Source organism: Alligator sinensis, unplaced genomic scaffold (assembly GCF_000455745.1).
Source record: "Alligator sinensis unplaced genomic scaffold, ASM45574v1 scaffold255_1, whole genome shotgun sequence".
NCBI classification, from domain to species: domain Eukaryota; kingdom Metazoa; phylum Chordata; order Crocodylia; family Alligatoridae; genus Alligator; species Alligator sinensis.
In genome coordinates, this window is record NW_005842270.1 from 865,095 (window position 1) to 875,988 (window position 10,894).

Consider the following 10,894-nt stretch of genomic DNA (forward strand, 5'->3'; position numbering starts at 1 on the left):
GGGCGGGGGGGCGGGGGGTGCACGGCCGTGCCCCCACGGCAGACTGCTCGGGGGCCGGGCAGGGGATGGACCGGTCGGTCGGTCGCCCCGTTGAGCACGAGGGGCACGGCCTCTGAGTCGGACCGGCCATGCTGGGGGCTGCAAGCAGGAGTGGGACGGGGGAAATCCAGCTCAGACCTGGGTCCCTGCCCTCCGCCTCTGCTCTCCAAGGGGACCCTGGGCAGCACAGGCCTGGTCTGGGCTCCCTAAGTGGCCGTGCGGGGGCTTGGGGTCCCGCTGGCATCCTTGGGCACGCTGGTGCAGGGCAGGGCGGCCGGGGCCGAGGGTCTCCGGGCTGTTCCCGGGTGCTTGTGGCAGCCCCGCAGCGGCAGGGAGCTCACGGCCGCTCCCCCGCAGTGGGACCTGGTGTGCTCGAACCACTGGAAGGTGCCCCTGGAGCAGACCACCTACCTGCTGGGCTGGCTGTGCGGCTGCCTCCTCCTGGGCCTGGCCTGCGACAGGTAACAGCCCAGCCCGTGCTCGCGCCCCTGCCCCTGCCCCTGCCCGGGTGCACCCGCCTGGCCCTCACGGCCCTGCCCGGCCTCCCCAGGTTCGGGCGCCGCGCCGGCTTCGTGTGCTCCCTGGTGCTCGCGGCCCCGCTGGGCGTCGGCGTGGCGCTGGCGCCGGACTACGTCATGCTGCTGGTGCTGCGGATGCTGCTGGGGGCCGCGCTGGCCGGAGCCTTCCTCGCCCTCTACGTCGCACGTGAGTGTCCCCTGCTCCCACCCCGCTCGGCAGCTTGCAGCTTCCCCGGCTCCGGGCACCTCTGCTCTGATGCCAACGCGGTCTCCCTGCTTCTGCAGGCACGAAAGCGCTAAGCTGGCAGGGGATGCAGTCGGGGCAGAGCTCAGCCCTGTCTGGGGGTCACCTTGGCTCGGCCCTGCTGCAAGGGCCCTGCTCTGGGGCAGAGGGTGCCTCGTCCATAGGGCTGGGGCTTTGCAATGGGGGGGCATGTCGGGGAGCCTGGGTCTGCAGCAGGGCACCAGGGTGCCAGGCTGTCTCGGCCCGATGCTCAGGGGTCCCATGCAACCAGCCTGGGCATCCTCTGCCTGTGTCTTCCCCAGGGCTGGAGCTATGTGACCCCCCGCACCGCCTCATGGTGGTCATGGTGGCCAACTTCTTCTGGGTGGCGGGGGAGCTGCTGCTGCCCGGCCTGGCCGTGCTGTGCCAGGAGTGGCGGGTGCTGCAGGGCGCCGTGACCCTGCTGCTGGCACTGCTGGCCGTCTGCGCCAGGTAAGGACCGGCCCCCGCGGCCGGGATGGGGGGGGCTCTGGGCCTCTGGGAACAGTCAAGTGCCGCTCCAGCCTCTCCAAGGCCGGGGTGGATCAAAGCTCGCCCGCACCCTCCATCTGGAGTGCTGCGGGCGGGCGCCACGGGTAAATATTTGCCAAGGCTGGAGCTGTTGGGCTGGATGGGCCAGAGCTGGGGGGTGACGCAGGGAGGGGGAAGAGTCGGGGGGGGGGCCTGCCGTGTCCCTGGGCATGGGGCATGAGTGCGGTAGGGTCTGTGCCCGGCCGGGGGGGAGGAGGGGGCTGGGACTGCTTTTGGTTTCTCCCTAATGCCGCCGGTGGGGGCTGGAGCTGGGTGAGGGGCTGGAGCACTCTTTGGGACACCACTGATGGTGGTGCTGCCCCCCCGCCGCAGCTGCCCCTTGCTCTTCCCGGAGTCGCCCCGCTGGCTCCTGGCCACGCAGCAGCTGGAGAAGGGCAGGAAGGTCCTGCGGCGCCTGGCCGAGGGCAACGGCGTGACCCTGGAGGATGACTTCTACAGCCGGGAGCACCTATTCACAGGTGAGGGCCGGGGGGTGCTGGGGCTGGAGCCCGCCACCGCCCCAGTGCCCGCGCTGACCCTGCCCCCTTGCACCGGCAGAGCTGGACTCGCTGTCGGAGGGGCCCCCGCTGCCCCGGTACCACTCGGTCTGCGAGATCGTCGACACCCGCGTCATCTGGAAGAACAGCCTCATCCTAGGCTTCACTGCGTAAGGACCCCACCGCATGGGCGCTGGGGGCTGCTGGGGTCCCCCCACTTCTTCCTCGGCGTCTTCCTGCCCCTGGCGTGGGCTCCGGGCCCGGCCCGTGTGCCCCTTGTCCCGGCCGTGCCTGCCGGGGCTGCTGCAGCCCCGTGGCTCGGACCAGGCTGAGCCTGGAAGGTGGCAGGTGCAACAGGTACAGACGCACACGTGTGCACGTGCGTCTTCCCCCCAGGTTCATCGGCAACGGCATCCGACACTGCTTCACCCGCAACCTGGCACCTTACCCACCCCGCTTCTACTTCTCCTATTTCCTGCTGGCGGCCAGGGAGGCCGTGGCCTGCCTCTGCCTCTGCCTCACTGTGGACCGCTTCGGCCGGCGCGCCATGCTGCTGCTCTGCACCATCCTCACGGGCATCGTCTCGCTGCTGCTGCTGGCGCTCACCCAGTGTAAGGCGCGGGGCGGCTCACGAGCACCCCTCGGGCTCCACTTCTGCCCTGCGTGACGCAGGGGTGCTCCCAGGGCCACGGGGGAATTGGGAGTCCAACCCCTCTGGCTTCCTGCTGCCTGTACTGAGTGCCCCTGGGCGCTCCGGGGTGACGGGGGAACCCCCCCAGTCCAGGGGTGGCTGGGATATAGCATGGGAGACCTCCTCTCCCACCCTCGGCTCTGTAGCATCCCATGGATGGCGCTGGTCCTGCTTTCGATTTCCAGCCTGCTCCTCCAGGCTTGGGGAGACCCACTTGCTGCCCCTAACTGCTTCCCTTCCCCCCGCCCCCCAGACCTGCTGGCCTCGGTGGTGCTGACCCTGTCTGTCCTGGGCATCACCTCCTCGCACGCTGTCGCTATGCTCAGCATCCTCTTCGCTGGCGAGGTGCTCCCCACCGTGCTCAGGTAGGAGAGGGCCCTGCTTTGCCCCTTCAGGGGTGGGCACGTGGCAGTGCTGAGCCATAGGACCTACTTCCCCTCCGTGGCTGGGTGCTGAAGCCTGCTCTCCCTTGCAGGGGCTCGGGCCTGGGCCTCATCCTGGCAGCCAGCTTCATGGGCCAGGCAACGGCGCCCATCATGGCCATCAGCAACAGCCGCGGCTTCTTCCTGCACCATGTAGTCTTTGCCTCCTTTGCCATCCTCTCCGTGCTCAGCATCATGCTGCTGCCTGAGCCCAAGGGCAAGGCCCTGCCCGAGTCCCTGGAGGACGGGGAGCGCCGGCGCCGGCCCGCGCTCCTCCGGGCCTCGCACCGCAAGGACCGGCTGGCCCCGCTCCAGGATGATGCCCAGAGCTATGCCCGCCTTGTCACGGCCACCAAGAAGCTGCTGGGCTCCAGGCACCGGGGCCCCCACCTGCTGCCGGCCACCCCCCGTGCCTACGGGTCCCGTCTGGGGACATAGCTGGGTCCAGTGTTTGGTATGGACGTGAAGGGGGGGAGCTGCGACCGGCCGCGGGCAGGGAGGGGTGGAGCCCGGGGGTGGCTGGGGGCTGCATGGGGCATCTGGGCACTGGGGTGGTCCTGTGAGTGTATGCCACGGGCTGCAAGGCGCCCGCGCTGTGCTCAGGACAGACCCTCTGCGTCCCTGCCCCATGCTGTGCCTGGGGGGGGGTCCCGCAGCACACGGTGCCCGTCCCCCTACCCTGCAGGCCGGGGGCAGACCTCACCCTGGCAGGGCTCAGCTGGGGGTGGGGGGTGACGCTCCCTGTGTGCCCGGCGCTGCCAATAAAGTGCCTTGTTTCTAGCCCGGCCTTGGCTCTGCTTTATTTCTCCCAGCCGCCGGGGCCCTTCCCCTGGCCTGGGTGCACGGACGCGGTCCTCACCCCCTGGGCCTGCCCCCACAGGGCTAGGGCTGCCTGCGGTGGTCTTGGCTCCTTTCTCCAGGCTCCAAGTCCCCTTCCCTGCCTTAGTGGTGCCCCTTGCTGGCTGGTGCCTGCCTGGGCCCTTGTCCTCTCCTGCTGCCCCCAGCCTGGTGCTGCTTGCTTGGCTGCTGTCTGGGCCCCTGCCTCGGCTTCTGTGCTCTCAGGCTCTGGCCCACGCTCCCAAGGCTGGCTCCATCGCTGCTGCAAAAGTCCAGCCTCGACGTCCCTCCGCCATGGGTAAAGGATCCCCTTCCCTCCCGCCTTGCTCTGCCTCTGCAAGGAAGCGCCCTGCCCTGTATCGCTCCATGGGCTACGGGCTGCAGCCAGGAGCAGGGACCCGGCCTGAGCCTCCGCTGCGCTGCACCGGTGCTTTCTCCCAGCCGGGCTGGGGGGGCTAGGCCAGGGCAGGGGGCCGCTGTCCCGTGCGACAGGGGTTTGGGGGTCTTCTCCCCTGTGCAAAAACTTACAGGTTTAGGGTTAAAAGCTGGGAAAACCCTAGTGCACGTGTGTCGCTGAAAGCAAAGTCCCCCTGTGCCGCAGGCGCCCGTGCTGGACACTGGAGCGGTGCAGCCTGGCGCAGCGCCCCGGCCGCCCCTACTGCCCGTACAGGTCCGCCAGGCGCCGGAAGCGCGGCCCCCACTCGTTGAGGTAGTCGTAGTCCTGGTCGCCGTCCTCCAGGCTGGAGACGATGGAGCTGAGCGTCCCGGCCACGGAGCCCGAGCCCTCGTAGTCGTAGATGAGAGCCGTGTCGTAGGGAGGCACGCTGGGGTCGCTGTCGGCCGCGTCCAGCCCCTGGGGGTGCAGGAAGGGGTCAGGCATAGCAGGGCTCTCCAGCGGGGTGCACGTGCACCCTGGGGTATGTTGGAGGAGCAGGGCTGGGTGCTGCCGGAGCTGTGGGGCGGGCAGCCGGGGCATCTTCCTCTCGAAAGTAAACCTGGAGCAGGCTGCCGCTGCCCCAGGAGCTCCCTGGGCTGGACAGGACCCCAGGCCTTGGCTGGGGGCCACGGGGGGAGGTCCCCACGGCCTACCTGCCCCCTCTCACCTCGTTGATGAAGTCCTCAATGTCAGAGGGGCCGGCGGGCAGGCGCCGGGGGTACGGCGGGGAGCCGTAGCTGTACGGTGCGTCCCTGCGGAGCGGCTGCTTGCCCCGCGGCGACGGCGGCGGGAACAGCTCGGGGTGGCGCAGCTGGTTGAGGTCATAGGCGTCCTGCGGGGAGGGCAGGGTTAAGGATGTCCTGGGGGCTCCTCCTGCCCGTGCAGGGTCAGATCCCCCTCCCCGGTCTCACCTGGTCCTCCTCGCCGCCGCCCTGCTCGTCGTAGTTGAGGATGTTGTCCCGCAGGTCGTCCTGCGACCCCGCCAGCAGCAGCTTGCGCAGCGCGCGCCGCCGGCACCGCTCCCCGACGGCTGCCAGCAGGACCAGCACTGCCGGGACAGATGCACACGGCGCGTGGGGCTGGGGCGGTGGGAGCGGGGGCGGAGCGGGGCAAGGTCCGGGCCGCGGTCTCACTTACGCAGCAGCAGGATGATGGTGCCCAGGACGATCATGAGGGCCTCGAAGCTGAGGCCGGCACCCACCGCGGAGGCAGCCGTCGTCCCGTCCCAGCAGGCACCGCCGTCCCCGCAGAGGCACACGGACACGTTGAGCGCCTGCTTCCGCTCCTGCGGTGGTATCCCCGAGTCGCGGACCAGCACGGGCAGCACGTAGAGCCCCTCGGCCACCTCCGCCAGCAGCCTCAGCGCCGCGTGGGTCTCTGCGGGCAGGGAGATGGGACAGGGAGAGGTGTGGGACATGGTGCCCATGCATGCCCCGCGGACCGGGCTCTGCCCCCACCTCCTGCCCCAGCCCCTCACTGTTGACGCGGCTGAGGGTCCAGTTGCGGGCGAGCTGGGGGTCTCCGTGGCCCAGGCTGAAGTTGAAGGGCTCGGCGTGGGGCGACAGGTCCTCGTCGGTAGCGCTGAGCAGCAGGGGCCGGCCCCGGCCCGGCTGGCTGCACACGCCGCCCGCCAGCGGGGTCAGGACGGGCGCGTGGTCGTTGACCTCCCAGATCTCGATGGAGAGGGTCCCCGTGGCCGTGAGCGGGGGCTCGCCTGGGCGCAAGGGAGCGCATAAAACAGGGGTCAGGGCCTGGCACTGCCCCAATGCCCTCCCGGGGCTGGGGAGAGGGGGTATTACCATCGTCGCTGGCCAGGACGAGGGCCGTGTAGAGGCCTCCCTGCAGGAAGGCCGAGAGCCGTGGCAGTTCCCGCGTGGTCAGCACCCGCCCGGAGCCCGGCTCCACCCGCAGCCAGGCTGCTGGGTCGTAGGCCAGGGAGTAGCTGGGGGCAGACGGAGACTGGTCACCGGGACCCCCGGACCCCCCTGGCATCCCCGGTGCACGGCGAGGGCTGGCTCCTGCCCCTGCCCTGGGGTGGGTCTCACCTGAGGGCCTGGGGCTGGCGGATGTCGGGGTCGCTGGCGCGGTAAACGGTGACCTCGGTGCCAGGCGGCGCCCCCTCGGCCACGCTCACCAAGCGCGGGTTCTCCGGGAAGACGGGCGCCTCGTTGACATCTCGCACGTGCACGTGCACCGTGGCCAGGGCCCGGGCGCTCTGCGGGGCCGTGGGGTCCAGCACCTGCTGGTTCTGCACCGAGACCGTGAGCTCGAAGCGGTCCCGGACTTCGTGGTCCAGTGCCTGGGGGGAGAAGGGGGGAGAGGGTCAGTGTGGGGGCACGTGCTGTCATCCAGCAGGGTCCCAGCCCATCCAAGGAAGGTCAAGTGCCCTTTACTCTGTGCCACCCCTCCTGTGGCATAGCTGCCCCTGGCAGGGGTGCGCGCACTGGCGGGGGGGATCTCTGCAGCAGCCCTCACCTTGGCGGTGGAGAGGACGCCGTCATTGGTGCGGGGGTCGGTGCGGATGGCGAAGACGCCCTCGGGGTCGCCCTCCAGGATGGTGAAGCGCGCCAGCCAGTTGGGGGAGCCGGGCAGGTCCTTGTCGTGCACCAGCACGCGGCCCACCTCGGCCCCCCGCGCGCCCTCCGCCACCTCCAGGGAGAACTGCGGGAGAGGACGGGGTTGCTCCGCTCTGCCCCGCTCGCTCCCGCCGGCCCCCAATGGGGCGAAAGGGACCCAGGCGTCCTGCCCCGGCCCCCAGGCGCCAGCCCCTACCTCGTCCTCCGTGAACTCGGGCGGGTTGTCGTTGATGTCGTCCACGTGGATGACCGCGGCGGCCGTGGTGGTGAGGCCGTCCCCGGACATGTCGGCTACTTGGAGCGTCAGGTTGTACACGGCCACTGCCTGGATGGGCACGGGTCACCACCTGGCACTGCCAGCGTGGCCCTGTGCCCCCAGTGACTGCCTCTCTGCACGGCCCGGGCACCGCGTCTGAGCCATGCTGGGCTGCCTGCCTGCCCTCCATCACCCCCCTGCATTAGCCCTGTGCCCCCTACACCTCGACCTACTGAAAGCCCACACCCAGATGCTGCCAACGCCACCCCGGGGCTGCCCCAAGCACCTCAGCTCTGCTTGCAAAGTGCCCTGGGCACCGCCCAGCCCATAGTGCCAGCAGCCGGGTCCCCAGGGCCGGTTACCTCTCGGTCCAGCCCGGCCTGGGCGGTGCGGATCTCGCCCGTGGTCTCGTTGATGTGGAAGGCACCGGTGGCTGGCTCCAGGATGGAGAACTGCAGCACCGCGTTGTCCGTGTTGGGGTCGTCGGCATCCGTGGCCTCTGCCGTCATCACCAGGGTACCTGTGAACACACACATGCGCGCGCACACACACACACATGGTCACAGAATCACACACAAGGAAGGTTGAAAGGAGCGCAGAAGTCACATCTAGTGCAACCCCTGCTCCAAGCAGGACCAGCCCCAGCTCCATCATCACAGCCAGGGCTTTGTTGAACTGGGGCTTAAAAGCTGCCAAGGATGGAAAGCCTACCACCTCTCTGGGTAACCTGTCCCAGTGCTTCACCACCCTCCTAGTGAGAGAGTTTTCCCTAATATCCAACCTCAACTTCCCTTGCTGCAGCTGGAGCCCATTGCTCCTTGTCCTGCCATCTGCCCCCACTGAGAACAGCCCAGCTCCGTCCTCTTTGCAGCCCCCCGGCAGGGAGGTGAAGGCTGCTATTCAATCCCCCTCCGTCTTCTCTTCTCCAGACTCAATCAGCCCATTTCCCTCGGCCTCTCCTCACCAGTCCTGCCCCCCAGGCACCCAACCATTTTCATTGCCCTCCACTGGACTCTCTCCCACATGTCCACATCCTTTCTGCCGTGGGGGGCCCACAGCTGGACGCAGGACTCCAGATGTGGCCTCCCCAGCGCTGAATGGAGGGGAAGCAGCCATCACTGCCCTCGATCTGCTGGCAACGCTCCTGCCAATGCAGCCCGGGATGCCGGTAGCCTTTGTGGCGACAAGGGCACGCCGTTGGCACATACAACAAAGCGCGCCGTTGGCTCAGTGCCAGCCCCGCCATGCACCCACCTGGCTCAGCGCCCTCCATCACGTGCCCCGTGAACACCTCCTGCCGGAAGAGGGGCCGGTTGTCGTTCTGGTCCACCACGATGATCTCCAGGTCAGTGGGGTCCTCCAGCGTCTTGCCCCCCAGGTCCAGCGCGTAGGCCTTCAGCTGGGCACAGGACGGGGTGTCAGACACCGCACCGGCAGCTCGCAGTGCCCACCCCCAGGCAGCTGCAAACCCCCCCGGCTAGGGGAAGGGCAGCCAGCCAGAGGGGTAGGCGCACCAGTGCTGTGGCACCCCAGCAGGAGGCTGTGTTGCAGGGGCAGGGGGGTCCGGGGAGCCGGGCTTACGCGGAAGCGCTCGTTCTGCTCCCGGTCCAGCACGGTGTTGAGGAAGACCTTCCCGCTGAGCTTGTCGATGGAGAAGATGCCCAGCGGCTCCTCGTCCACCCCCGGCCCCTTGATGCTGTAGATGACGCCCCCGGGCTGCTGCTTGTCCGACTTGATCTGGCGGGGTGGGGGACAAACCCAGGAAGCAATGGGGCCGGCACTGCTGCAGGATGCTCACAGCTCCCACCCCAACCCCACCCTTCCCTAGGAGATGCCCAAGGTGGCATGTGCTGCTTCACCCACCACTGAGTCTCCCTGCTACTGCCCACCCGTGCGTGCCCCCACCTCTGCAGTGCACCGTGAGGGCTGGGCATAAGGGGAGGGGTCCTGTGCACAATGCTGGGGGGGGCTGTGGCCTTGCACGCAACGGTAGATTAGTGTGTGCACAGGTGCACATGTACGTGTGTGTGTGTGTGTGTGTGTGTGTGTGTGCAAGTTGGCAGGTGCATGCATGTACCATGGAGGAGGCTACACATGCATTCATGATGGGCATGTGCGTGTGTTACACAGGGTGTTTGTAAAAGTCCTCGTGCAACTTTAAACTTTAATCCCTTTGGATGCACACACGATGGAAGCAAACTGCAAACGGCGATTGAAAGCATCATTCATTACGTTTTTTAGCAGAGTGTAAGCTATGCGCAGGGTAAGGATCACGAGCGCAATTCATGAAATCTCACAGCAGCAACTGGAAAATGTTTTCTATGAGCTGGAAAATCAGATTGAACGACGTCTCATGAGATGCGTTTATTGAAGTCGAGCAATTTGAGCTGTATTGAGTTAAAACTTGAGTTCTGCTTTCAATCCCCGTTTGCCGTTTGCTTCCATCATGTGCACATCCAAAGTTATTACAGTTTAAAGCTGCACAAGGACTTTATAAACACCCTACACACACAAACACACACACACACACACACAGAGGTACATATACACACACACACATAATATCTGCAAGCTTGCATATGTGCATAAAGATATACATGTAAAATGGCAGATATTGTGTACATGTACCATGCAGGAAGCTGCAAATGTGTGTTCATGGTGGGTAAGTGGTGTGTGTGTGTGTGTGTGTGTGTGTGTGTACACCTGAAAGTTGGCAGATATTGTATGTGTGTATGTGCGTGTTCACATGTGCATATGCCATGGAGAAGGCTGCATGTGTGTGTTCAAGGTGGGGGTGTGTGCATGCGCGTGCACGTGTGATAGAGGAGGCTGCCCATGAATGTTCATGACGGGGTGTATGCAAGTGTACGTGCACACACCGCACACCATGGAGGAGGCTGAATGTGTGTGTGTGTGTGTATACATACATGCAAGTTGGCACCTGTGTGTGTGTGCGTGTGCATGTGTGTGCCATGGAGGAGGCTGCAGGTGTGTGTTCACAATGCACGTGTGCAAGTCAGTGAGCGCACATGGCCTTTTGTGAGACAATGGAGGGTGGGGGGGAGGGGTGCGAGCACAGCCCCCCAGGTCAGCCCCCCGGCCCAGCGGCTCCTACCTGCACCAGGAGGTGGGGGATGCGCTTGTGGTTCTCGGAGACGCTGATGGGGGGGATCACCCAGGCCCCCTTCACTCGCCGGGGCCCCTCCGGCCGCCACGGGCGCAGGACCGGGGCCGCGGGTGCTGCACCGGATGGGTCGGGGCCCTGCAGGGAGGAGAAGGAGCTGGTGTTGGCACTTGGGGGTGCAGCTCCTGCTGAGGTGGGGGTGGGCATTGGGGGGCTGGCTACAGAACACGGGGGTGGCAGCACCCGGCACCCCTCCTCACCCACCACCGGCCCCGGCTGGCCCCTGGGCAGGTGGCGCAGGGCAGAGGAGCGTGGGGGGCACAGAGAGCGGGCAGGGGCCACGGGCATGGGGCCAGCGCTCCCCAGCTGTGGGGCTGCAGTGACACCTCGCGGCTGCCGGGAGCTACGACAAGACGACCCAGCTTCTCTGAGCTGCCCCTTCCCCACCGCCCCGGGTGCAGCATGGCCTAGTGGTTGGAGCGGGGCGGGGGGTGGGGGTGTCAGTGCTGCCCCTGAGACCCACACCCTGCGCACACAGATGCTCCCAGGCAGACCCACACCCCCGTGTGCACGCGTGGACATGCATGCACACACTGCAAACACCCCCCATATATATAGCAAGACACCACCCCTACAACCATCCTTCACCACCCCCTTTCCCAGCGTGCCCCTTCCCCAGCTGTTGCTGCACCCACCCAACCACAA

General features: G+C 67.0%; 2 protein-coding genes across 2 annotated transcripts in view; one reads left to right on the forward strand and one right to left on the reverse strand.

Annotated features, from left to right (window-relative positions):
- Nucleotides 1-3,398, forward strand: part of SLC22A31 (solute carrier family 22 member 31) — a 5,307-nt gene extending 1,909 nt beyond the window's left edge. The window contains exons 2-9 of the mRNA XM_006027870.3: nt 366-500; nt 590-744; nt 1,104-1,272; nt 1,684-1,829; nt 1,909-2,017; nt 2,244-2,458; nt 2,792-2,903; nt 3,014-3,398. Coding sequence (XP_006027932.1) covers nt 366-500; nt 590-744; nt 1,104-1,272; nt 1,684-1,829; nt 1,909-2,017; nt 2,244-2,458; nt 2,792-2,903; nt 3,014-3,398 — 1,426 coding nt within the window. The remainder of the gene's footprint in view (nt 1-365; nt 501-589; nt 745-1,103; nt 1,273-1,683; nt 1,830-1,908; nt 2,018-2,243; nt 2,459-2,791; nt 2,904-3,013) is intronic.
- A 348-nt stretch (nt 3,399-3,746) lies between these two features.
- Nucleotides 3,747-10,894, reverse strand: part of CDH15 (cadherin 15) — a 10,083-nt gene continuing 2,935 nt past the window's right edge. Inside the window, exons 2-14 of the mRNA XM_006027871.3 lie at nt 10,181-10,327; nt 8,647-8,802; nt 8,320-8,464; nt 7,428-7,585; nt 7,006-7,134; nt 6,709-6,894; nt 6,279-6,532; nt 6,033-6,175; nt 5,711-5,947; nt 5,371-5,610; nt 5,145-5,281; nt 4,901-5,065; nt 3,747-4,650 (exon numbers count right to left, since the gene is read on the reverse strand). Coding sequence (XP_006027933.1) covers nt 4,453-4,650; nt 4,901-5,065; nt 5,145-5,281; nt 5,371-5,610; nt 5,711-5,947; nt 6,033-6,175; nt 6,279-6,532; nt 6,709-6,894; nt 7,006-7,134; nt 7,428-7,585; nt 8,320-8,464; nt 8,647-8,802; nt 10,181-10,327 — 2,295 coding nt within the window. The 3' untranslated portion in view covers nt 3,747-4,452. The remainder of the gene's footprint in view (nt 4,651-4,900; nt 5,066-5,144; nt 5,282-5,370; nt 5,611-5,710; nt 5,948-6,032; nt 6,176-6,278; nt 6,533-6,708; nt 6,895-7,005; nt 7,135-7,427; nt 7,586-8,319; nt 8,465-8,646; nt 8,803-10,180; nt 10,328-10,894) is intronic.